The sequence below is a fragment of the Gambusia affinis genome, linkage group LG08 (assembly GCF_019740435.1).
Source record: "Gambusia affinis linkage group LG08, SWU_Gaff_1.0, whole genome shotgun sequence".
NCBI classification, from domain to species: Eukaryota; Metazoa; Chordata; class Actinopteri; order Cyprinodontiformes; family Poeciliidae; genus Gambusia; species Gambusia affinis.
Window position 1 is genome coordinate 4998111 of NC_057875.1, and position 27329 is coordinate 5025439.

The 27329-nt window shown below is 39.8% G+C and overlaps 1 protein-coding gene and 1 long non-coding RNA gene across 3 annotated transcripts; both read left to right on the plus strand.

Moving 5' to 3' along the window:
* Positions 1–432: 432 nt before the first annotated feature.
* tbc1d15 (TBC1 domain family, member 15) lies at positions 433–12520 on the plus strand. Of its 2 annotated transcripts, XR_006371422.1 has the most exons (18): positions 451–539; positions 1129–1230; positions 2214–2288; positions 2376–2523; positions 3536–3743; positions 4678–4780; positions 5195–5389; positions 5467–5595; positions 6620–6723; positions 7644–7738; positions 9022–9138; positions 9634–9734; positions 9813–9912; positions 10001–10098; positions 10610–10726; positions 10842–10928; positions 11905–12138; positions 12234–12520. XR_006371422.1 is itself a non-coding variant. In XM_044125968.1 (17 exons), the coding sequence occupies exons 1-17, from the start codon at positions 522–524 to the stop codon at positions 12070–12072; spliced, it is 1965 nt and encodes a 654-aa protein (XP_043981903.1). In that variant the 5' UTR covers positions 433–521; the 3' UTR covers positions 12073–12520. The 2 variants fall into 2 exon arrangements, 1 of the variants encoding a protein (XP_043981903.1); XM_044125968.1 differs by having other exon boundaries at positions 433–539; positions 11905–12520.
* A 1496-nt stretch (positions 12521–14016) lies between these two features.
* On the plus strand, positions 14017–18012 carry LOC122836198. The gene is made up of 3 exons (XR_006371423.1): positions 14017–14268; positions 14359–14568; positions 17228–18012. It is a non-coding gene; the product is annotated as an uncharacterized LOC122836198 (long non-coding RNA).
* The last annotated feature ends 9317 nt before the right edge of the window (positions 18013–27329 follow it).

Below are 27329 nucleotides of genomic sequence, written 5' to 3' on the forward strand. Positions count from 1 at the left end.
TGTGTCTATAGAATATTTTCTAACCTCAGTCACCAACAAAATAATTGCATTTGTTTTATTTATTTTATTTTTATGCCATTCTGATGTTTGCTTTTTCTAAGGCTGCACCTGTTCTGACCACACTAGGAAGTTTAAATCTACTGAAAACATATTAAACAAACAAGCAAGCTGTTTACAACTGAAATTATATTATTTTGAAGAAAAATATATTTTAATGGTGGGCTAAATTGGAAATGGGGCCGCCAATCAAATTAGAGCCCCAATTAATCTTGGTTCGTCTCTGGTTGAAAAATATTTTATTTTTCATTTTATGCCTATTTCAATAAATGTATTGCATCTTGTTGTGTTTTTATTGTAATGCACTTCTATTTAAATTTCTGCTTTAACTTATTTCGTTTTATTTATTTATTTTTTATTTTTACCGGAAGTTCCATGTTTTCGTCACAGGAAGCTGAGCTGTCAGTTTTGTTTTGGCAGCTGCTTGTCACGTGATGAGTTCTCGTCGGCGGTAGAGCAGCAACATGGCGGAGCTGTTAAAGGTAGGAAAACATGAGTCTCAGGAGCTGTTCCGAGACCGGAGTTTGATCTAGAATTGGGCCGAGCTGCGCGGGGGTTTCCGGGCTTCACCTCCGGTATCTGACTGCAGAGTTAGCTGCCGAGGTATCCGCAATAGGGGGAGGCAGCACCGGGAAGGACGGTTAAAGAGACCGTAACAGTCTGAGCTGCACTCCAAACCGGTTCTCCTCCGGAGTTGTCCGGTTCTCCAGGTGTCGGACACACGGAGGATTCGGTGGGACGACGGGTTGTTCTTCAGACTGACGCCCAGAAAAACAGCTGCTGTCCCGGCTTCAGGCCAAGTTCCCTCCCCCGGTTCTGCTAGCAAAGTTCATAGAAATACAACAGATAGAGCAGCCAGTCTGTTACACCCGGTTAAAATGACATAAATGCCACTTTAAAGTCAGGAAAAACTCTGGTTTATGTCATAAATCAGTGTTTGCGCCGTTTTTTCCCCGTAGAAAACGGATCTGCGTGGTTTTTAAATCTGATCTGGGTTCTGTGATTCCTGATTGGATCTGAGTTTTCAGGTGAACGTCCTGTCTCTCAGTAACTGAACTTTTCTCTCTGCAGGTGATATTTGAACACGAAGGGATTTTCCTCCATCCGAGTCCAGATGAAGGAAGCCCGGATCAAGATTTGCTGGTTTCAGGATCTCTTCGTATCATAGAGAAGGTAAAACTAAAAAAAAATCCCCTGGTCTTTTTCCATACAGAAACATCTCAGTTCCGTTTACGCTTCTGTCTGGTTTTTAGTCACAACTTCTGCCTTCTTTAATTTTAGTTTGCTCAGGAAAAAAAGATGAAACCTTTTTACTTCTGATGGTCAGCTGTAGGGATTCAAATGAGTTCCAATCGATTAACTATTAACGTCCGCTTAGACTTATTTTATTTTTGTAGTTTGGCCGCCATCCAGCAGAGGGCGCCGCTGGTCATCTTTAAGCGGAGCCAGTTGATTCAGCGATAAAGATGATGGACTGGAGTGGACGGGCCAAATGGAGTCCTGTGGCATGCAAACTTCTGCTGTTCTGTTTTAAAATATAAACACCTGACAATCTTCTTATCTAAGTATCTTGAGCAACAAGCAGTCAGAAACTTATATTGTGAGCTTACAAAAAGAGGACAAAAATATTATTTAAAAACCCGCCAGTCGTCCAAACTGTTTTAAGTATATTCCAACTGCTTGATAGAACTTATGACACACAGAAATTCAACAGAAATGGGCACAACACAAACAGGTCATACTATCACAGCAATCATTGTCTCAATCATTTTTACAGAGTTTAAGAGAAGTGATATTTCTTTTAGATACTTAATCAATAACTGTTATTTTTACAGGAATGGAAACCTGGAACCCACTTTCTTTATCTGTTATCAATGTAACAAATGCTAGAGCTTTTAAAAGAGCCCTGCTTTATTATTTCATTATAATTGTGAAAATGTTTCTAATATAACTTTATTTTATTATAAGAAGTGTTATAATTCTGCACTGATGAATTAATATGGTGTGTTTCTAATGTTAAGTGTGTAGCTGTTTTTGGAACAGGTTTTTCTGATGTGGACTCCAGGAATTTTGGTTATTATTATGGAAACGGCAAATGGGGATCCAAATAATGATCCCTAGTCAGCTGATGAGTCTGCTGCTTCTTCTACTTGCAGGATGCAGAGATTCTGGTGGAATACCGCCCTCTGGAGGACAGCGTGGACCCGTCCAACATGCTGTGCGCTGGACAGGTTTGTCCCTTCTCAATCTGTGACCTCAGCGACCTTTAGAGCGCCGTGATCTCAGGGGACGTTCAGGTGTGTCGTGTTTCTCCTCAGGACTCCAGCTCAGTGGTGGAGTGGGCCCAGTGTCCCGGAGAGAAGTCCCAGTGCCGGCAGCTGCTGGAGACACAGCAGAGCTACGAGACTGAGTGGGACATGGTGAACGCCGTCTCCTTCAAGAAGAAGAACTACACCAACGGAGACCGTGAGTCCGGAGACTTCCTGTCAGCGGACTGATGGAGGAAAGGCGACAGAGTGCAGCTGAACTTAAGGCTGGGCATTAATCATAAAAACATTTGGAGCAAAAATTTTGATTTTTTGTTGCCTCAATAAATTTCAATTTATAATGTTAAATCAGGGTTTCCAAAGTGCGGCCAAGGGGCCATTTTTGGGCATCAGACTGATTTTGTGTGAGAATAATTCAAATTGATCTTGTTCAGCAGATAAAAAGTTCTGATGGAAACCTATATTTGCAATCAGGGTCAAATTATCACCAACATCATTTTCTTACAAATCAAAATATTACGTACGACACAAAGTAGTTTGTCTTTTTACAAGAAAGCTTTGATAATGAGTAGGACCACGTTTATCCAGAAATTGTTACTGAGAAGATGTTGCACCTAAGTCAGCTTTTATTTAATATACGTCGGCTAAATATGGGAAAGAAATTGACCCAAATACCGTCCTTATAGCTGAGAGCAAATTTTCTAACTCAAGACAAAGAAAATTTGATGCCTTTCTTTTAAAGCGGCAAATATGCAGAATCCTTTTCATCAATAAACATCAGTAAATTCAGAAATCTTATTAAATGCAGCTAATGTGTTCAGTTTTGTGATATAAATCACTTTTTTAACTAAGAGGTGTCTTGATGAAGCCTGACTGAAATGAGAATGTTTTCCAAAAACAATATTTGTGTTTGGTGCTGTGATTGCTGGACCTGCAGTTACAGCCACGCAGTTACCTAAGAAATCAGTATTAAGTGCCCACCTCTACATCCAAAGATTAGAAAAGCTGCTGAGTCATAAAATCATCTCAGTTTTCCAATGGAATAATAATTAAAAAAAACGTAATAAACAACAAAGCTTCAAAATATTTTCAAGCAAACAGGAACTGAGTTTGTTTTCAGGTTTTCAAAGAGTTAAGGTGAAATCTGTGTGTGTATCTTTAAATAAATCATTCTGCGGTGTGTTTTCTAAGCCCCGCGTCTCGTCTGTCAGGCTCTCTGAATCACAGCCATGAACGGAGCCGCTGGGCGTTTTCTGTGAACATCAGCGACCTCAAGTCCATCACAGTGAAGGAGGAAGGTTGGACCTTTCTCATCCTACAGCTGAAGGACTCCTCCAGCTCCATCCCGGCGCTGCACTTCCACCAGGGCGGCAGCAGAGAGTTTCTGGACAGCCTGAGGAGGTTCGCTCTGCTGACAGAGTGAGTAGCTGCAGGGTTCAGGTTCTTACAGCAACAGAACCGTCCAGGGATCGAAGGGGAGTGAGGCTTGTTCTACACAGAGTGAAGATATTTTTATATTAAATTATAGAAAGTACAAAGTAGCTAAAACAAACAAATAAATAAAGTAATATTATTGGCTGACAGGCTTCAGCTTAGCGCTACACTGCCCCCTTGTTTGGCATGTTTAAAACAATGTTTAGTGGGGTATTTGTGTTTGTTTATGTGGTTGAACATTTTTCTGAAACTGATCTTATGTGGCAGAGATATTCCTTTTTATAAAGACCTGGCTACATGTGTACAAGGACTAGGATTTCTTAGAGTCATTAACTTGCAGCAATACCTCGTGCTCAGCAAACACATGGTGACAGTGGAAAGGAATCACTCTGATATGGCACCGGCACAACCCGGCCTTCCTGGGTTGATGTGGTCCATTCAGACTGTCTGACACACGTTGTGAAACACATTGAAACACTTGGAAAAGTTTCCAGTTGACAAGGATCTCTATGCAGAACCTCTTTGCCTTCCTGTGTGCAGATTTTACTTTCTGATAATCGATCTGTCTGATCCTGATTCAGACCGGCTGAAGTTTGGAGGCTTCCTGCTGGTTTTCAGAAACAGACGGAGTGTGTGCACGTCTGGAGAAACGCATCATTTATATGTTAATTTCTGGGATGATGAAACGTTCCGAGGCGGAGATGAAGTCAGATTACAGCAGGAGACTCTCTGCAGCTGATAACGCTTATTAAAGTTCTTATCTGCAGCTCAGTGAAAGGCAGGATTGGTGCCGGATGTTTGGATTCAGATCTGTGACAGAGTGATGCTCTGCCTGCACTCTTACACACACCCACACACACCCACACACACACACACACACACACACACACCTCTGACGGAGAGTCTGTGTGTGTTTCAGGTGTCCTGAGGATGAAACACGTCTGCTGGTCAGCACTCCAAACAAAGCTCTGTCCCAGTCCTTTGAGAACCTGCTGGACGACAACAACTTTGGACTTGTTCATGTAAGAATACACACACACACACACACACACACACACACAATCCTCTTCAGTCATGGTTCCTTGATGTCATGTTTTTCAAGCGTTTTAATTTTTTCTACAGGGTGTGATTGATTGCTCTTGTCAGGTTGTTGTTGATCTTGTAGGATTATTTTGAGATTGGTTTGAATCTTTCCCAAAGAACAAGGATTTCTTTGTGTCAATATGTAACTTTTCATTGGAATGGACATAAGTCACATCTGGGCAACCACAAGGTTCAATCCTGGGAACCCTCTTTTTTAAAATATCATATTAATATCTATATATTTTATATCAATGTTCCCATTAGGTTAAAACAAGAAATAAGATTAGCTTCCATAACAAAAGCTAATGAAATGTGCTCTACAGATAACCCTGACTTGACCTTTCCTCCTGCAGAAGTTTAAGCGTGACCCTTATGTGACGACGCTGGGCAGCTTCTCCAAAGTCACCAACTACATTTACGACGCCCTGCGGGGGGCAGAGGAGCAGCAGCAGCGCCCCCCGGAGGAGGTGGCCGACCTGCTGGGGGAAGTCATCCCAGGGCTGGAGATCAACCAGCAGGAGGAGCCAGGCTTCGAGGTCATCACCAGGGTGAGGAGCCGACCTCCAGCTCATCAGCTGATATCTCCTCCTGTAAAGTGATGACATCATCTCCTCTGACGTGACAGATCGACCTGGGGGCGAGGCCGCAGGTGAGCCGGGCGGAGCCGGTGTCGGCAGACGACTGGAGTAAACACCAGGACCCCGAGGGCAGGATAGAGAACCAGGCCGCGCTCAGGCAGAGGATTTTTAAGGGGGCAAGTCTCCGTTACATCCACAACATGACGATTGGTTTATTATGTTGATTTTCACCTCAACTGGGTTCAGACTGATAACAGCTTTGTCTGAAAATTATGGCTGCAATTAAGGATTGTCTTAGTGCTCTATTATCCTATTGATTAATTCCTTATCCTATCGATTAATTGTTTCTTCTATTGATTAATCTGGTTTTAAAAAATTGACAGATTCTAACCACTTGTCTTTTTTATAGAACATTAAAAATACATAAAAATATGCAAATAAAATAATTCCATTCAATTTTAAATTAAGAAAATAAAAATGATATTGTCTAAAATGCAATAACTTTTATAGCATTCCTTTAGTGAATGTTTGGTCATTTGCAGCAAAGAATGAATCTGCAGCTAAAAAATATTTCTAACATCCACGTGTGAAAAGTTTAACCCTTTCTGCTCGACTTAACATCAACACAGTGTAAGACTCGTCAGTTGGTTATTTCTGGATCAAGCTATTAATAATTGGATAGAAAAATAAGATATTTCTTTGTATTTTTTTGGTTTAATTACTGCTCTGATTGTGTTGTCCTTTTAGCAAAAGGCCTTTTTTTGATTTACAATTCTTGTTAACTGTTAACACACGCACACATTTTGGATGATTATATCAATAATCAATAATTGTTTCAGCCTTGCTGAAAATTAAACAAAGTTGTTATCATATTTTGCTATAGACTCATAGAAACAACCTTTGACCTTTTTATTAGGAATTTCAGTGTTTAGAAATGAATTTCTATGCTTGATGTGTGTCCAGGAACATCTGAACTACGTTTCCCACAATGCACCCTGCTTAGACAGAAACATGAATCCACTGACTGCATTCTGTTAATAAAACCTGTGATTTAAATTTGGATTAAATTGAAACAGATTCTGAAAGTGAAAGAGTTCCCAGAGAGTCATGTGACCAGACCATGTGACCTTACTGACCGTGTGACCTTACTGACCGTGTGACCTTACTGACCGGATGCTGTGTGTGTGTATTTACCTGCAGGGTCTGTGTCACGCCGTGAGGAGGGAAGCCTGGAAGTTCCTGTTGGGGTATTATCCTTGGACGAGCACGTTGGAGGAGAGGAAGTCTCTGCAGAAAGCAAAAACGTACGACACACACACACACACACACATATACGCACGCACAGACACACGAGATGATTGGTTGATCCGATCAGCTCTGATTGGATCAACCATTTCTGAAAGGTTTAAAACTGTTACAATAATAAAAATAACAAGTGGAAATATTGGAGACACACCCAAATTTGTATTTCTACCCATATTGGGATATCTTATTGATTTCCATTAATTTTATTAATTTTGATAACCCTGACCATTACCAATGTATTTCTTAACCAAAGCTTCATTCACATCGTACCCAGTGGCGGCTCTTGCTTGGGCGATCCTTGCTTCAGAGCACAGGAATATTATGTGATATAAGGTATTTTAAACAGCAGATGTGATGGAGTAAAAGTATCACAAATCACAAAAAATATTTTTAAAGAGTGTAATCGGTGTAAAATAATCGCTGTACTTTAGTCTGAGAGCCAAAAGACTTCAAAGTGCTCTTCTTTATGTTTTCACAAAATGAATTAAGGTCCACTCTTGACCGTCTGCCTGGCTGTCAGTTTAGGTCCAAAAGGTTCATTCATGTCTAATATAAGCAGGTGACCTATGGGATATTGTGTGGTTTCCATAGTAACGGTGACTAATCCTGTAATTACATCATAACTTAAAGTGAACTTGATCATTCAGATGTTTAATATTTTTTAAGGGAAATTTTGTTTACGGACATCCCAAACCATTTTATTTATAGTTTTGGTTGTAAGTAGTTTTTATTTCCATTTTATTTGACTTTGGTTTAATATTTAAAATATTTCCAGTTCCAGCGTTAAGAGTTCATTACAAAATTAAAGTTTAGTTGTTTGCATTATTATTATGCCATTATAAATGTATAATTTGAAAACTGTCATCCAGTGTAATTAGTTATGCTGATGAGTCTGAGGGTGAATGTTTGTGTTTCCCAGAGATGAATACTTCCGGATGAAGCTGCAGTGGAAATCCATCAGTGAGGAGCAGGAGAGGAGAAACTCCAGACTGAGAGACTACAAGAGCCTGATTGGTGAGGAAGAGGAGGACTCTGCAGTCTTCATCACTTAAATCGTCATAAATGTAATGTGCCACCATAAGGCCGCATGTGGGAATCTATAAATCTGCTGGTTTCCGACCTGAGGGGGGCGCCAGAGATCTTACTGCTTGGTATCCAAACTTTTTAAGTGGCTTAAAAGCATTATTTCCACGTCAAGGGAAAAGAAATTCGACTAAACTGGAACAAATAAAATATTTTTTTTATTTTTGTAAGCGAAAGAGATGTTATTCATTATAGATCTAAAACTTTAAAAATGATCTTGCATATTTGCTGTTATAAAATAAAAGAATCAAGTTTTAAAAATGTTTTTGGCTCAGCAAAACAAATTTAATCTCAGTTTGAAGAACAGGGTAATTTATTTCAAAACACTTGCTAAATTAAATTTAATAAATTGGATTAAAGCTGAAGGGTTGGCGCAGTGGGTAGAGCTGTTGCCTTGCAGCAAGAAGGTCCTGGGTTCGATTCCCGGCCCGGGGTCTTTCTGCATGGAGTTTGCATGTTCTCCCTGTGCATGGTGGGTTCTCTGCGGGTTCTCCGGCTTCCTCCCACAGTCCAAAAACATGACTGTCAGGTTAACTGGTCTCTCTAAATTCTCCCTAGGTGATCCCATGGCAACTCCCTAGGTGTGAGTGTGTGTGTGCATGGTTGTTTGTCCTGTATGTCTCTGTGTTGCCCTGTGACAGACTGGCAACCTGTCCAGGGTGAACCCCGCCTCTCGCCCGACCCCATTAGGGACGAAGGGTGAACAGAAAATGGATGGATGGATGGATTAAAGCTGATTTGGATGAATCAAAGTCGGCTTTCAGTAAAGGTTTTGGAATAAACGTGGCTCTAATCATTATAAAAGCTTTGTCATAAAAAGGTAAATACTTTTGTTGCACCTGATTGCAAATTTTAAAAAAGTCTCAATCTGCACCAATTGCATTTGGGAGCCACACAAAATCACTTCAAGGGCCACAAATGGCCCCCAGGCGGCACTTTGGACACTGATTCTCTAAGTTATGACCAAATGTTCAGCTGAAGATTTGATCCTGCCCTTTTCACCTTCATATAGTTGTGTTGAATTGCAGACGCTGATGTCACCTTTCTTCAAGCTGATCCGTCCGGTTCCACCATCTTGGAGACTAGAAACAGTTGGAGCTTTTTGATTCTCCTCCTCTGATGGAGATGGGAACAGAAATGCAGTGTGAAACCAGATGGAGGTCAAGCGTTGATCCTAGTGTTACAGCTCTATGTTTGTTTTCTTTCTGCTGCAGAGAAAGACGTGAACCGAACAGACCGAACGAACCGCTTCTACGAAGGTCTGAACAACCCGGGCCTGACCCTGCTGCACGACATCCTGATGACCTACTGCATGTACGACTTCGACCTGGGTGAGAGCTTCATGCCACTCACTGGTTCTCCTGGGTTCACGTAGCTTATTAAAAGTTGGCAGGAAGATGATTGAGGCTTATTAGTGATTAAAAAAATATGATGATAATCATCTTTAAAGGGGCAGTATCATGTACAATCAGCTTTTCTGAGCTTTACGTCATGTTATAATGTTTTTCCCGCATCATAAACATACCTGTAGCGTTGCTTTGATTCTTCCATGCATGTCTGAGAAATCCTTTAATTTCCATGGCAACCATTCAGCTGTCCAAAACAACTGGGTGGACCTAGCTCCGCCTTTTAGGCGCACAGCTCCTCAGAGCTGCAGTTTCCAAGCTGCTACTTCGGAGATCAGTGTTATAAAATTACACTTTGTTTGGACGTTACGTGAAGCATACAGCATCCTGAACAGCAGTTCTAATTGCTCTGGGTCTTCAGAACCGACCGGGTTCAGTTTCTCCCTCCGGGATTTTGACCGACCCGCCATGTTTCTCCAGGTTACGTTCAGGGGATGAGCGACCTGCTGTCGCCGATCCTGTTCGTCATGGAGAACGAGGTCGATGCGTTCTGGTGTTTCGTCTCCTTCATGGACCAGATGGTGAGAAACCAACCAGAACCAGAACCATCCATTGATGGTCTATTAAAATTTGACATGTTGGGTTTGTTTTTGTTGCAGCACCAGAACTTTGAGGAGCAGATGCAGGGCATGAAGACGCAGCTGATCCAGCTCAGCACGTTGCTCAGGCTGCTGGACCTGGCATTCTGGAACTACCTCGGTACGGAGCAATCGGATCGGGTCGGGATGCATTCCTGCCACGGCCCCGTGTTGGATCCTTGTCTCTGATGTGTCTCTGTGTGTTTCAGAGTCCCAGGAGTCCGGATATCTGTACTTCTGCTTCCGCTGGCTGCTGATCCGCTTCAAGAGGGAGCTGATCTTCAGCGATGTCCTGCGGCTTTGGGAGGTCAGTCCAAAAATCGGATCCGTTGAGGGTTCTTCCAGCTGGTTTACTGCAGATTTCAGAACCAATAACATCATTTCTGCTACGTTCACACAGCAGCCAAATGAGACCCAAATGCAACTTTTTCACTGCAGTCTGATCAGCCCAATTTAAATTATTTCAGCCCCCCAAAATACGATCTGTGTCACTATGGCAGTGACTTCTGTACCTTTTTGTGTAAAATAAAATGTATTTCACCTTTCAAAATGAGAAATTTCCTTGTTTTTTCTAAAATATCGCTGAGATTTTTGGCAGAAATTTACTTTTTTGTTTCTATTTGCGATGGCCCTAACATGCCATCATTCCAGCTGTAGCTTTAGCAGTAATACAGTTGAATATCATGTAAAATTGTAATGTACTTCTTTTGGCTTTGTTAAAGATACAGTATTTGTCAAGTAAGAGCCAGTCCCTGGTTCTGCTTCCTGTATCTGGTTCTGGTTCCTGATGACGTCACATCATATCCGTTCATCCTCAGGTCATGTGGACTGAGCTGCCTTGTCAGAACTTCCACCTGCTGGTCTGCTGTGCCATCCTGGACTCTGAGAAGCAGAAGATCATGGAGGAGAACTACGGCTTCAACGAGATCCTGAAGGTAACGCAGAGCCGATTAGCTTCGGCCGATTAGCTTCAGCCGATTAGCTGGATCATGTTCTAGTGACGAACGATCAGATCAATGGAGTCTATCGATCGGGTTTCTTCTGTTGCAGCACATCAACGAGCTCTCCATGAAGCTCAACATCGAGGAGATCCTGCAGAAAGCCGAGGGCATCTACCTTCAGATCCGCAGCTGCAAGGTGGGTGTTAAGTTTTCATCGCCTCTGTATGAACCTGGTCACCATGGCAACGTGACTCCCAGGGAGCTCTGCTTGTTTGCTGAGACTGTTACTACTAAATATCAGTTCTGTACTGAGACGACACAAGTTATTGATGATTGATTAATCTAGACTTCTTTGAGCTCGTCTGTCTATTAACAATTAATTGATAAACAACAATTTTCTTGAAAACTTGAGTTTTCTCTAGTATGAAGATAGCTTTTCATAATATGTTAGATTTAAAAAAGAAAAAACAATGTGGGACTTGAGAAGCTTGTCGAGAGTTTATATTTCAAAATAGAATCGCACTAAGTGAATTTTTCATCTGGAGCGTTTCCGTTTCTGGGATAACTCTGTCACCTTTGTTTTTGTAACTGGCTTCGCTCAGCGGCGCCCTCTTATGGAAGGTGGCTAAACTGCAACACTGAAAGAAAGTCTATGGGGACGTTATTAGTTAATCGATTGGAACTAATGTTTAAAACAATTGACCAATATATTGACAATTAACTAGGAGATTCCCAAACCTTTGAATGCCATGGAAAACGTTATATATTGCGACTTTATTAATCTCTTACATTTCTTTTTGCACTAGTTAAGTTAGCTTGAGGAGCAACACAGCTTGTTAAATTTAACTGGCAGCTGATCAGAAAGATTAGCGTAGAATATAACATTTCAATAACTTATTTTAACAAGTGTCTTATAATTATGTTACAGAATATTTTATATTAAAAAGACTTAAAATGTATGATTTGAAAATGCATTAGATTAAGTTTTTTTATTCTATTTTTTTTCTAATCTTCCTTCTAACTTTCTGAGGCCCCACTTTGAAAAAGACTAGATTAATTCTTAGCATCCCTAATTGAGACAGATGTGGGAGACTCAGATGGTCCAGTTTAAATCTCCTGGTGTTGATTTAACTAGGGCCCGGTTCTGATTCTGATCCGCCCCTCCTCTGCAGGACTTGCCTCACTCCATCAGCTCCATCCTGGGCTTCGACACACAGCACCGAGTCTCCAGCCAGGCGGACTCTGGGTCTCGACCCGTCCAGCAGCAGGACGCCTGTTCTAACGGACACTGCAGAGACAACAGACCCCAGAACAGCTGCAGAGGGGTCTTCACGTCGTAGTTAATGCATAGACTGACTGTAGGTCAGCAGGGGGTGCCGTGTGGCCTCCAGGAGGATCGGGAAAAGGTTTGCAAAGGATTGCAGATTATCCAGAATCTTATTTTTCTAACTTCTTGTATCGTCTCTTTGCTCCCGATATTTTCTAAAATCCTGACCTGCAGGACGGACAGGAGCAAGTGGGGACTCCCCTGGACTCTCACACATGTGCCACACGCGTGTGCATCTGTTTCCTGAGTCAGAACTCGCCTGCAGATCAGACGCTGCCTCAGAACTTGTCTTTCTTGCCGACAGCAGCTAATCAGTATTTTATTATCGACGCATCAGCTGATTATTGATTTGTTTGTTTTATATGTGTAAAGTGTAAATGCCCAAAGGGACGTCCTTAAACTGCTCAGTCTGTCCCAAACTGAGGTGCATTATTTTCTTTCATTAAAATGCTGCCAATGAAGGTTTTGGTCTCTGCGTATGAACAGCTTCGTCCTCATCTTCCTCAGAATGCTCCATTCCAAATGTTTCTGCAGCTGCTGGAGGAGGAAAATTAAGATCCAGAGGGTTTCAATTAGGTTCATCACTTGCTTAATGATCAATAAAGTAATCATTATTTACATATAGTGACTCTAAACACTCACATAAGCCTCCCTTATTTAAGCTATTAAAGAGTATTGAAGTTGATATTTGTTCTATCCATTTCTCCTTCTTCTGTTTCCGTTATAATTTCTGCTTCCAAAGTGAGAAAAAACTCACAACAAAAACACCCAAAAAAGGCATCACACTCTGTAATATTGTACTTTATCTTTTGGTAAAAATACAATGTATAATATATAGTTTTAAATACTTCCAAACCCCTTAAAACTTTTTAAATTTGAACATTAATAACTACATTAAACTCATTACATCTGGAGATAAAAAGTTAACCTTTAACCTGTTACATTGAAACATAAATCGATACAGAAATTCCATCTTGAACTTGTTAAATCACAGTATGACAAAAATCCGAATTAGTCATATCACATAATGACAAAATTCTACCTTTAACTTGTTACATTTGGATATAAAAAATAACACCTTAAACTCACTGTATCTGATTTTTTAAAGTCATCTTTAAACTCATTACATCTCAATACATAAAACTAAAACCATAAAATATCTTAAGTCAAAATTTCCTTTCCCATAGTAATGCTGCTGTTATGGTGGAATTCACCTAAATTTTTGTGTTATTTTTTATTTGATTGTCAGAATAACCATTTAGAGCAGCCCCTAAAACTATTTGATCATCTAAATTGTCAGAGGTTTCTTAAATGATGCAAATAAACATATCAGTTTGACTCTAGTTATAAATATGGATGTTAGTTATCGATTAATGGGGTAATCTAAAGCTGAATTTTATTGATCAATTAACAATAAATCAATAAGATCAATTTATATATATATAGATATATAAAAAAATAAAATTCCCTTCTCACCCACCGCGGGTGGTGATTCTTCTTAGCTCCGGTCCTCTACCAGAGGCCTGGGAGCTTGAGGGTTCTGCGCAGTATCTTGGCTGTGCCTATATATATATATATCGATATATTTACTTACTGTTTCTGTATTTTTTTTTCTAAAACTATCAGTTTGTTCTTAGAAACATTTTGGAAACATAAAAACTTCAGTTTTACCTCATAAAAATAAATATAAATTATTCTAAAAATACATTAGGAATAGTATATGAATAAAATGTTTCGTGCTATAAACATGAGTTTTATTAGATGTTCAGATTTCTTTCCAGTTGGGCAAGTTTTACAGGTTTAGTTTTACCTTATGTTTGGACTGTAAAATGTCAAATCTGGCAACAGTAGCGAATGGCGCCATTTTTGCCAATGAGCGTGAGGCGCATGCGCCATGCTGGATAGAAATATGACGCAGCTTCTGCGTGAGCTCCATTTGCAAAAAGACGCGGTTAGCACGTTGCCGCACGGAGACACGAAGCTGTCGGTCTGATATTCATGAACTTTGGAACCTGGATTAAAAATGATACTGATTTCACAAGACGCGGAATCCGAGTGGACGCCCAGCCTGATCAAAGAAACGTGTGGATCCGACTGAAATTGAGCCAGTGTTCATCGAGGACTAGTTTGGTGCCTTGTAGTCGACCGACGAGTGATGCCAAGTAGGCTGCGGGAGCGCCATGTTTGAAATTGCTGCGTTGGTCATTCTGTAAGTTATTTTTCGGAAACCTTATTCTAAGTTGTTTGTCTTTTTCACTGATGTAGTTGTTGAAGCCATTTTTTTTTTGTATCTAAACAGAGCAGCACACAAGGAGAGACCCGACCATGGCCTCTCAGCAGCGGTTTGTTTGGTTGCTGGCGTCCCTGAAACATTTGAGAGATACACTGGCATCTGGAGCTAGCAGTTCGTCAGGCCTATGGCGGCTTGTACTTGACCGACGAGTAAGCCTCAGTGATGCCAAGTAGGCCGCGGGAGCGCCATGTTTGAAATCGCTGCGTTGGTTATTCGGTAAGTTATTTTTCGGAAACCTTAATGAAGCTGAAGTTGGTTTCCGACTCAAGCTTCCGATTTGGGAAATGGCTAAAGTGGGGTTTCACTTAATTTTTCACTACCTTCCTCATCTTTAATCTACTCTAGTTTAAAAACTACAACACCTAGACACTTCAAACTTGGACTGGATTATTCTGCTCTAATAGCTGAATCTTTTAAACCAGAGGTGTCAAACTCCAGTCCTCAAGGGCCGCTGTCCTGCAACTTTTAGCTGCGCCTCTGATGCACCACACCTGAATAGAATAATTAGGTCATTAGTAAGGCTCTGGAGAACTGATCTACACAAGAAGGAGGTAATTAAGCCATTTCATTCCAGTGTTTTGTACCTAAAAACTGCAGGACACTAGCCGTTGAGGACCGGAGTTTGACACCCCTGTTTTAAATCGTCTTTGGGATTTGTGAAATTTTTTTCTAATTCGTGAAACTTCAGTAAATATTGATTTCAACATTTATTTATTTTTTTTGCCTCTGGATCACACTAGAATTGCTCCAGTTCCAAAACTACAACACCTAGAAACTTCAAACCTGTACTGGATTCTTCTGCTCTAATATCGAATATTTAAAACCATGTTTGGGATTTGTGAAACTTTTCTTATTTGTGAATCGTCAATAAAGTGCAATTTTACCCGTTTTTTGCATTTAGCTCATATTAGAACTGCTCTAATTCCAAAACCACAACACCTAGACACTTCAAACCTTTACTAGATTATTCTCAACTAATAGGAGACCATGTGAATTGGGATTTTGTGAAACCTTTTTCTGATCTGTGAAACTTAAATAAAGATTGATTTCACCATCTTTTTTTAAAAATTTTGATCACAATGGAACTGCTCCAGTTCCAAAACTACAACACATAGAAACTTCAAACCTGGACTAGATTATCCTGCTCTAATAGTAGAATATTTAAACCATGTTTGGGATTTGTGAAACTTTTCTCTGATTTGTAATACTTAAATAAATGCTGATTTCACCACTATTTTTGGATCTCTGTCATAGTAGAACTGCTCCAGTTCCAAAACTACAACTCCTAGACTCCTCAAAGCTGGACTGGATTATTTTCAACTAATAGCAGAATATTTTAATCCATATTTGTGATTTGTGAAACCTTTGATTTGTAAAACTTCACTTAACAGACCACTGCAGAAGATCTTTCCTTCCAGCAGCCATCACCATCTACAATAACTCTTTGAAGAATTAATGAGTTACACCAACATTTAATTTCCCTTTGGGATTAATAAAGTGGTTTTGAATTAGAATTGAATTTGAAGAAAAAGACAGCATGGAACAAGTGTTGATTGTAATCTGAACTTTAGTAAAGTTTCACAAATCACAAGCATGGTTTTAAATATTCTATTCTTCTAAAAATAATCCAGTCTACAACACCTTGAAGAGTCGAGGTGTTGTAGTTTTGGAGCTGGAGCAGTTCTGCTATGGCGGAAATCAAAAAACAGTGGTGAAATTAATATTTATTGAAGTTTCACAAATCCCAAACATGGTTTTAGAAAATCTACTGTTAGAGCAGAATATTTCAGTCCATGTCTGAAGTGTCTAAATATCGTAGTTTTTTTAACTAGAGTAGAACAAAGATGTGGACAGTAGTGGAAAAATTAGGTGGAATTGCCCTTTAGCCATTTCCCAAATCTGAAACCAACTACTGTTTTGCAAAACCTTACTCTAAGTCAGTATTTCTCGAAACATTTTCAGGCTGAGGACCACTTAACCCATTTAACAAACACTCAGGGATTACCTAACCTGGAATTGCCCCACGATAACATATATGATTCAACCTGAAATGAAAATATTAGTCTCTTAACTCACGTACTGTTGTTTTTTTTTTTGTTCATCCTAATGAGAAGAGTGGTGCTGTTTGGTAAAGGTGACTGGCCATGACAAAGCCTTGAACACGTTTACTTGGGCATTTTGAGTTATTGATTGTGAAAGTGTGAAGTCTAAGCTTTCCAATGATGTCAAACGCATCGAAATAAAGAATTATTTACTGCCAAGTGTTGCGTACATTAATAGCATTTAGGACTGTTTGTGATTTAGAAGCATAATTAAAGAAAAATAGACTTGAATTGGTTTAACAGAAACAAAAATAATTTTCTGCACCATTAAATATATAAAAAATATTCCACCCATTTCTAGTAATTGTATTTATTTAATTTAATATATTTTAATTAAATACAAATAACAATAGCTGTTGAACTGAAAGCAGAGCATCACTCATTAAAACAAAGAACAGTTTTGACTAACTGGAGCGATTCCTACCATTAGCTGTTTGAAGGAATCCAATCGATAGTGAGTGACACATCAACACTCAGCAGCTGTGACTTTGCTTTCTCTGATCACATAATATTCCTGGAGTTGTTTTTTTTCCACCAGTATCTGCAGATTTTCCTTTTAGTAGCCTGGTTTTAAGCCCATTTTCCATCATTAGTTTTTTAACACAATCCTGTTGTAAGTTGGCTGTAATGTTGCACTTTGAGCTCACGCCAGGCAAATAAACAATTGTTTACATGCAGTACCTCGTGGACCAGCTTGAGAAACACTGCTGTAAGTTTGTCTTTTTCACTGATCTAGTTGTTGAAGCCATTTTTTTTTTTTTTTGTCTAAACAGAGCAGTACTCAAGGAGAGATCCGACCATGGCCTCTTAGCGGCGGTTTGTTTGGTTGCTGGCGTCCCTGAAACATTTGAGGATATATAATGGCATCTGGAGTGAGCAGTTGATCGATTATGGATTCCCTTCAATCAAGCTGAGGATTCCCTTCAATCAAGCTGAGGATTCCCTTCAATCAAGCTGAGGATTCCCTTCATTGAAGCTGAGGATCGCTTCCGTCAAGCTGAGGAATCGCTACAAGGTGCCTGGCGGACCCCGCCCAACCCATCAAAGGTTGGTTAAGTCAAAGAACTGTTCCAATGGCGGGTCCAGAAGACATCTCAGGGTAGGAGCTGTTGCGGGTTTTGCTATGCTACGCTGCTGATGCTGTTGAAGGCCAACGCTAGGCCTCTTGGTGTGCTGGTTTGGTTTGATTCTCTGCTGAGAGTCAGTGAGCTGAGAAGGATTCTGCTGTTTTAATCCTTCTGTCATTGGGTTTTTAGTGGTGTTTGTAGCAGTTGCTGTGGTCTTGTGACCTGTGAAGGTTTGGGTTTAACTAGACTCTGAAGCTCCTGGCTTAAAGTCAGTTGTGATGTGAGATAAAGATGGCTGCCAATTATTTGGCAAATACAATTTAGAGGTTTTAGGAAGTGATTCAGCTTAGACGTTATAAACCTTGATAACATACCTACTTATTAGTAACAATGTAATGTGGCTATGTTGACATTAATATAGCTCCATCAGGATAATATTTATCTTTCCAATGACTATCAAATATATTTTTGGGTAAAGATGAGGTCTTTATATTCTGACATGCATAAATTAATTATTTTTATTTTTTTGTACCTACTTAATATTTAGTTTGAAATTTAGGGTCCATACTTTAATAATTCAAAAACACAAACAAATTTTATTTACGTTCAATTTAAACATAAAAACCCGATAAATTTTTGCGCCGAAACAACGGAATTTCGTCATGCGACTTCATTTCGTCATACGACTTCATTTCGTCATACGATTTCATTTCGTCATACGATTTCATTTCATTTCCTCTGGATGACAATGGAGAGATCTGCTGGCGCTGCCTTCACGTCTCACAGATACAACAGAAATTTTCTGGAGCTTCAGATTGGAGGTAAGAGGTAATGCTCACACTCTAATCCACCATCTCTTGTTTGCAAGATTTCAGCTGAACTCCATGTGTCCTTCTGGAGAGGATCGATTGGGACCTGTCTGTAGTGTTTAAGTTTGTTTTTAACCCATTTTCTCTCCTAGACTAAGCACTTGTCGGAGCTTTTGTTGGAAATAACTATTTTTTTTCTTCATAGCTAGAGCCATCAATAAAGTGGCTTGTACTACAACTAATTCTCTTTTCTCCTTGACAGACACTCTTGAAGCAGCTCTTTTTCTTCTTCCGTCTCTCTCTTTACTCTGTCCTTTCAAATCCCCCGGGGGTAGTGATAGATGGCCTTTCATACAGAGCTAAACTCTGGTTCTGCTGGAGGGTTCTTCCTGTTAAAGGGAAGTTTATCCTCTCCACTGTCACTACATGTATGAGGTATTGATTTAGCTAACTTAACTGTTAACCAATTTAAATAATTGGTGCAGTGTTGGCCTTTTTATATATAGCCTTTCTGTTAAAGGAAAGCTTTTTGGAAAGTCTTCCTGTTAAAGCGAAGTTTTTTCCATTCTTGTTACCACGTTGAACCTCAGCAGGAGGGATTGCTTAAGCTTATTTATAATGAATTTATGTAATTGGTGCAATGTTCATTTTTCTGGAAGTCTTCCTGTTAAAGGGAAGCTTTTCCTTTTTACTGTCACTACATGCATGTTCATTATGAGGCATTGCCTAAGCTTACTTGTATAACTTAACAAATTGGTGCAGTGTTGACGTCTTTTGGAAAGTCTTCCGGTTAAAGGGAAGTTTTTCCTCTCCACTGTCACCAAATGGGGTCCTTAGTATGAGTCATTGCTTTAGCTTAACTTTTAACCAATTTAAATAATTGATGCAGTGTTAACCTTATTTTGGAAAATCTTCCTCTTAAAGGGAAGTTGTTTGTCTTTTTTGGGGAAGTCTTCCTGTTAAAGGGATTTTTTCTTCTCCACTGTCACCACATGCATCCTCAGTGTCTGGGGTGGTGGATGATAGTTTTGAGCTCATGGTTGAGAATTTAAGGCCTTGACAAGACCATATGGTATGTGGACTGGGAAGATATGGTATATGATCTGGGAAGTTATAGAAGCGGATCGTCTGTTGAGATGGCATAACGACTCTGAAGACACTAAACAGCCTCAGAAAGGTAGGAGTGTGAATCTAAGGCCGGGAAATGTGGTTTGCTAGCCTTGAGCCACTCCTCAAGGCCACTATTTCGTGGAGTGTCTGCTCCACTGAAGAGAAACACGGTAGACTATTTAAAAGGTAATTCTGATGTTTGTTACAAAACGGTAACGGTGTAAAAACAAGACTGAGCAAAGATTAAAGGGTTGGGTTATTCTTCAGTCGGGTGTGTGTGAAAATGAAGGTTAGTTGCCTTCTGTACAGATCAATAAAAACAAACAATTACCCACCCCAACCTCAAACACAACTGCATAGAAAATGCTCAGACTACACAGAAATGATTCAACTCAGGAAATCCTGTCTGTTGGTTGCCTTTTGGTCGGGTGTGAAAACGAACCCTCCCGATGGGTAAAGGTGTGAAAACTAACCAAACAAACTTTGTGTCTTCATTTATATACGTGTATGGACTTCATTATAAAGATTACTAAGAAGGTAACAATAAAGATAACATTGCAGTGACGACTGAGAAGTGACAGAAGCTGATCAACAATTTTTGCTGAGATGGAATGACGACTCTGAAGACTCCAGATGACTCCAGACTGTGAAAGGTAAGAGTGTAAATCCAACGCCAGGAAATGTGGTTTGCTACTTCTGGTAGCCACTCTTCATCCAATGACTTCATAGACGTTGGTGTCAAATGAGTACAACAAAGGGATCGATCCATTTCATACACGATGCTCCACACAAGAAAAACACAATAGCCCATTTGAAAGGTAGTTCTGATGTTTGTTACAAAACGGTAACGGTGTAAAAACAAGACTGAGCAAAGATTAAAGGGTTGGGTTATTCTTCAGTCTGGTGTGTGTGAAAATGAAGGTTAGTTGCCTTCTGTACAGATCAATAAAAACAAACAATTACCCACCCCAACCTCAAACACAACTGCATAGAAAATGCTCAGACTACACAGAAATGATTCAACTCAGGAAATCCTGTCTGTTGGTTGCCTTTTGGTCGGGTGTGAAAACGAACCCTCCCGATGGGTAAAGGTGTGAAAACTAACCAAACAAACTTTGTGTCTTCATTTATATACGTGTATGGACTTCATTATAAAGATTACTAAGAAGGTAACAATAAAGATAACATTGCAGTGACGACTGAGAAGTGACAGAAGCTGATCAACAATTTTTGCTGAGATGGAATGACGACTCTGAAGACTCCAGATGACTCCAGACTGTGAAAGGTAAGAGTGTAAATCCAACGGCAGGAAATGTGGTTTGCTACTTCTGGTAGCCACTCTTCATCCAATGACTTCATAGACGTTGGTGTCAAATGAGTACAACAAAGGGATCGATCCATTTCATACACAATGCTCCACACAAGAAAAACACAATAGCCCATTTGAAAGGTAGTCCTGATGTTGGTTACAAAAGGGTAAAGGTGTGAAAACGAGGCTAACCGAAGGTTGAAGGGTTGGGCTACTCTTCAGTCGTGTGTGAAAATGAAGCCCCCGACGGGGTAAGAGGTTCAATCAATCAATTTTATCTATGACGCACTCTTCAAACTGAAAGCAGCTCAAAGTGCTGTACAGTTCAATAAAAACAACTACCCATTCCAACCCCACATAGAAACACAACACTGCATAGAAAATGTTCAAACTAAGCAGAAATTATTCAATTCAGGAAATACAGTTAAAATTTCCTGCCTGTTAGTTGCCTTTTGGTCGGGAGTGAAAACTAACATTATTGATGGGTAAAGGTGTGAAAACTAACCAACCAAACTTTGATTTGTCAGTCAAATATGTGTATGGAATCCATTATAAAGATTACCAAGAACGTAACAAGGCATTCCATGCACAATGGTCCACACAAGAAAAACACGATAGTTCACTTGAAAGGTAGTTCTGATGTGGGTTACTGAAAGGTAAAGCAAGCCCGACCGAAGGTTAAAGGGTTAGTTGACTTTTGGTCATGTGTGTGAAGAAAAATCCTCCTGACGGGTAAAGTTTTGGTTGACTTTCAGTCATGTGTGTGAAAACAAATCCTCCAGATGGGTAAAGTGTTGGTTGTCTTTCGGTCAGGTGTGTTAAGTTGGTTGACTTTTCAGTCGGGTTTGTGAGAAAACGAGCCCTCTTGACGGGTTTGGGATTAGTTACCCTTTGGTGGGGTTTGTATGAAAACGAACCCTCCCGACGGGACAATGGTTTAGCAGCACTTCAGTCGGGTTTGTATGAAAACAAACCCTCCTGACGGGTTTGTGATTAGTTACCCTTCGGTCAGGTTTGTATGAAAACGAATCTTACCGACGGGTTTGGGATTAGTTTCCCTTCGGTCAGATTTGTGTGAAAACGAACCTTACCGACGGGTTTGGGATTAGTTTCCCTTCGGTCGGGTTTGTATGAAAACAAACCTTACCGACGGGTACGGGATTAGTTTCCCTTCGGTCAGATTTGTGTGAAAACAAACCTTACCGACGGGTTTGGGATTAGTTTCCCTTCGGTCGGGTTTGTATGAAAACAAACCTTACCGACGGGTACGGGATTAGTTTCCCTTCGGTCAGATTTGTGTGAAAACAAACCTTACCGACGGGTACGGGATTAGTTTCCCTTCGGTCGGGTTTGTATGAAAACAAACCTTACCGACGGGTTTGGGATTAGTTTCCCTTCGGTCGGGTTTGTATGAAAACAAACCTTACCGACGGGTACGGGATTAGTTTCCCTTTGGTCAGATTTGTGTGAAAACTAACCAACCAAACTTAGATTCTACAGTCAGGGTTAAACCTGCACCCGTCCTGTTGCCCTCCTGGATCATTGCCCCAACAACAACAGAAAAGAACCTCATCGCCACCCTTCTGATGGATGACCTCAGTGACCCTACCATCGGATTTAACAGTCTTTCTCAAGAAATGCTGCAGGTATTTTGCTGTTTAAGTGATAGTTGCGTGTTTTTGAAAAGTGACAGTTTCATTCTGAGTTGAGGGTTTGACCTTAAACCTGCACCTGTCCTGTTGTCCTTTAGGAATCCTTCTGGATCATCTTTTTGTCTTGGATTTTGCTCTCCATCGCCCCCCAGCCCCTCTCATCGACTGGCAGAGGAAAATGATTGGACTTACAGCTTTGGCCTCATGGTGCCACTTTTTTTTTTTTTTTGGACAATTTTGTTTAGAGACTTCATAATTATTATTTTTTGTTTAATGTTCATTGATTTTTGATAAAATGCTTAGACTGGTTTATTGTGATCTGTCTGTATTTATGCTGCTGTTTGTCATTTTCTGTTTCTACTACATTATTTTGTTTTCTCAGTTATTTTTCCTTCATAGATTCTACACTTGGTCTGGTGTTCTGATTGGCTGTGGTTTCTTCTTGGAGGAGGTTCATTGGCTGACGCTATCGCCCCCTGCTGGCCAGATGGAGTGAATGCCGTAAGTAATGATTCCATACAATCTGCTGGGTTTTATTTGGTACAAACTTTTTAAACTACTTTAATAATCAACTGAGCTTATTGTACTAGCAATTGGAGTACATGTGATTGAACTAAAATTACTTCAAAGTGCATTGAGACAACATTTGTTGTGAATTGGCAATATATAAAATTTTACTTTCAAACTAGCAAATGAGCCCCACCAATAAACAATATAAAAAACCAAGCAGAAACCCCAATAACCAATAAAAAAACATTAAAAATCCCAAAAGTAGATATCAAAACATTCAAAATCTCAAAAGTAGATATCAAAACATTCAAAATCCCAAAAGTAGATATCAAAACATTCAAAACCCCAAAAGTAGATATCAAAACGTTCAAAAGTAGATACCAAAAAGTTTAAAGCTTATAACGTTAATTCATAACAATGTGGTTGTCAATGCATTTTACGAAAAGCCATTTCAATTTAGTCAGATTACTATTGATCCAGGTTGTTAATTCATTGGGTTCAGTTAATTATAAAGTAGTTTAAAAAATTTGTACCAAATAAAACCCACCAGATTGTATGGAGTCATTACTTACGGCATTCACTCCTCCTGACAAGCAGGGGGCGACAGTAAATCGCTTGTGTTGAGTCATTGACTTTACAGCAGTCCCTCACACAGAGCATGCATGTAGCGACAGTGGAGAAGAAAAACTCCCCTCCACCAGGAAGAAACCTCCAGCAGAAGCAGAACCAGGTTCAGTACCAGCTGGCATCTGCCATGACTGACTGGAGCTGAGAGAAGACGGAGCAAAGACACAAGTCAACTGATCCAGGAGAACTTTCCATGGTCGTGAACTCATGTCAGCCAATGAACCTCCTCCAGGAAGAAACCACAGCCAATCAGAACACCAGACCAAGAATCTATCGAAAGAAAAATAACTGAGAAAACAAAATTTAGTTTCTAACTAAACTTCTTGTTTAGTTAGAAATACCAGAGCGCCACCTTCTGGCCTCTCTCCAGATCAGTTCAGGTCAGAGAATGGAACTTTCTGGCTTCGTTTTTTCCCCTTCTTGGGCTGCCACCTTATCGTGGTGGAGGGGTTTGAGTGTCCCAGTGATCCTAGGGCTGTCGGAGGCTTCGTGCCTCTATTTGGGTCGGGTCTACCAGGGCAAACGGGTCCTAGGTGAGGGATGGGACCAAGAGCAGCCTAAAGATCGCCTAGGAATATAAACAGGGTTTCCGTTTATATGTAGACATGGTTCCTGTGTAGCTGAGTTAATTTTATTTATTTTTTATTTTTCTTATGAACCTTCTCAAAACACCTTTTTGTAGAATTGACATGTCTGTTATAGCTTTTGCACTGCAGCAGGTTGTTACTGTTTTTTACTGCTTTTATCATCCTACTGTAAACATTGTTCTGGGAGGACGGTTATTAGTGTTGCACAAAGCAAGGTTCTGTGACGTAGCTGCAGCAGCCAGGCAAAAGGTGCCTAACTGAGCTGCTGGTAAGATGTGAGCTAATGCTACCTCTCACTCTCAGTAAAGTTTATAACGTTAAAAATAGTTCTCTCAGTTTTGTGCTGCATAAAAATATGTCAACTGTCTTTAAGCGTTTTAAACACTTTGGGTTTGGTTAAAATTAAACTGTTACTTTTATAAAGTTTGTCTGAAGTTTTCCCTCCAAAATGTGTTTGGGCCGCAGGGATCTGACTGACTGTGTACCACTCTGTTTTATAGGTATGTGATGAATACAGTTTTCTGTTGTAGTTTTATATCTTTTAATTTAATTACTTTATTACAGAGTAGGTCCTTTATGCATTCTTTTACATAAATCAAGAAGTTTTGTAATATATATATTTTTTATTTATATTATTTTGCATTATGTATTAACATATTTAATTGATGCTGATTTGTACACAATTTTGTTTTTCTTTATTCCATTTGTTGTTAGTATAAAATGGGAAAAGCTGCTGGGATTTGACTGACTGTGTGTACCAAACCTGATGGTTGAGTGTGTCCTGCACTGTGTTTTATAGGAATAAACTGACGCAGATCCTGATTCTAGTGTGACGTTATTGATCCTTTTTACAACTGTTACACCCGCTTACAATCAGAGCAGAAGTCAATGGTAACACGAGGGCTGAAACTATTCCTCGAGTGATAGAGTACCTCGGTTATTAAAATTATTCGAGGAAAATTTATCTGCCTCGAAAATTTGTTTTATTATTTAGCGCACCGTGTTCCAGCCGGGTTACTACTTGTTTTGCGCAACGCTCTTACTTCCGCTTGAGTTGATGGTAAAAGCTAAGTATTGGCAACATAGCTTCCAGTTTTCGGTCTGGGACGAGTTTATTGATTCATGATTATATCAGAGTTTTTGTCGTTTTTCGGGGGACCAATAAGCATCCTTAAAATCAAATTTGGAGTACGGAAGCTTTTTCCCTCCCGGAGCTGCTGCCTGGTGGACGGTTCAGAGCGAACGGCGGGGAAGGGCGCTGCAGGTGTATTTATACGGCTGCGCATTAGAGAATTAATGCAAATGTAGCTTTACGGATGAACCGGAAAATGTATTTCATATCATCCCGCTCTCAACAAATGTGTGGTGGAGCACGTTGTGGCGGCACCTAGCAGGTAGATGTTTCTGTGTGCGACAAACGAAAGAGTTAAATCCCGTCGCTAACATGAACACGAAAGCTATAAATGTCTGGGCAAGGTGAGAGTTCATCTATTAAAATGACTAGAGATGAATACATAAATCAAAAGCTGGAGTATAGACATTTCTTCATTAGCGTATTTGTGAGCCTGCCTCTTTATTAAATTGAATATAACTTCAGGTTAACTTGGAAAGTGAGCTCTTATTGTTAGGAGTTAATTTTCTAAACTACAGAAAAGGTATTGTTAGGGAAGCTCAAAATATGACAAATTGGACTGATATTTAAATGCGATAGAACTGCTGTGAGATTTACCAATATTTTATTTTAGATTTTTTTAAATCAAATTAATCAATAGATTACTCGATTACTAAAATATTTGTTTACTACAGCCCTAGTCAACACACATAAAGCTACTATTTTGTTTGAGATGCATGTTTTACAGCTCTTTTATTTTTTACTTTTAATTGATATTAACTCTACAGTGCAGTGCTTTAAACTTTTACAAATCAAATGAAGTCTTGAATCTTGTCGTTTTTAAACTAGAGCAGATATTTCAAGTATTAAAGTACTTTAAAGTGTCATCTAATAATTCTCAACATCCTGTTCACTTTCACCATTGATTAGCCACAATAAAATATTAATTGTAATTAAGTCCATTAACAGTGTTTCCATCCCTGGTTATGGCCTGTTTTTTTTTCCGTTCAGGCCCTGGTTGACTCTAAAATGTCACATTTGTCGAATCCATTTTTAAATGTCAGCTGAGCAACTTTCATGGAGCTGATGGACGTCTCTTCCTCCTCCTGGTCTGATACGAGCCATTTGAAGGTGGAGGAGACGGCCGCCGGTATCACCTGCCATCTGCTCATAAAGCTGCTCAGAACCAGAACAAAGCTGCTCTGCTTTCATTTCCTGTTCTGCAGGAAATTGGGAAAGAGGCGGCCGATAGCTGCTGCTGCTGCTTATCAGCTGCTTCCTCCGCTCCGTCTCCTCATGAAGAGACGGAGCGTCAGTCAGAGCTTCACCTGCGCTCCTCATCCTCACTGTAACGGAGGTCCGACTTGACATTTAGACAACAGCAAAGCCTTCAGTTCTGAGAAAATAGAGGTTTATTAAAGCAGACAAACGGGGATAAAAATGCAGTCTGGAAATATAAACAAGTCAGTTGCTGCGTTTCCATCGACTGTAAAATTATGAAAATAAATGAGCTTATCAATACACCAATTTTGAAGAGTAATTCAAGTTTTTTGATAAAAAGTTTCTGCAATGTTAAAAACAGCTTATCCTATCCACTTTTGCAAAAATTTGTGTATTTTGCAAAAGTGCAACGTGATCAATGTTACTACTGGTGGAAAAGAGACAACGGCAGAAAGTAGGTGAATGATGGCATGATGTTTTTTTGTTTTTTTTACAAATGTATTCATGTGTGATTTTAATTGGATTCCTTATTTAATGGAAACACAGCCATGGCGAAATGACAAAATGTGTTTTTTCAACCTTAGTATAAATATGCATTGCAGCCATTATTCTATTACAATTTGAGTACCTCTCTGTAATATTAAGATAAATATCAGTGATATTTGCTGTAATATTTTGCTGCCAAACTAGCAAAATTAGCTTGGCTAATGTATTTTTTATCTACAAGCTAACATGGACATAGCCTACGTGTTTATCTGCCAGTCACCAGAACCTTGTTATTCACGTAAAGAGTTCCTTTACAAATCCATTTAAACATTAATTTTATGCCTCCTTTAAACTCCTCCATGATGTATGCACTCTTCATGTTCACC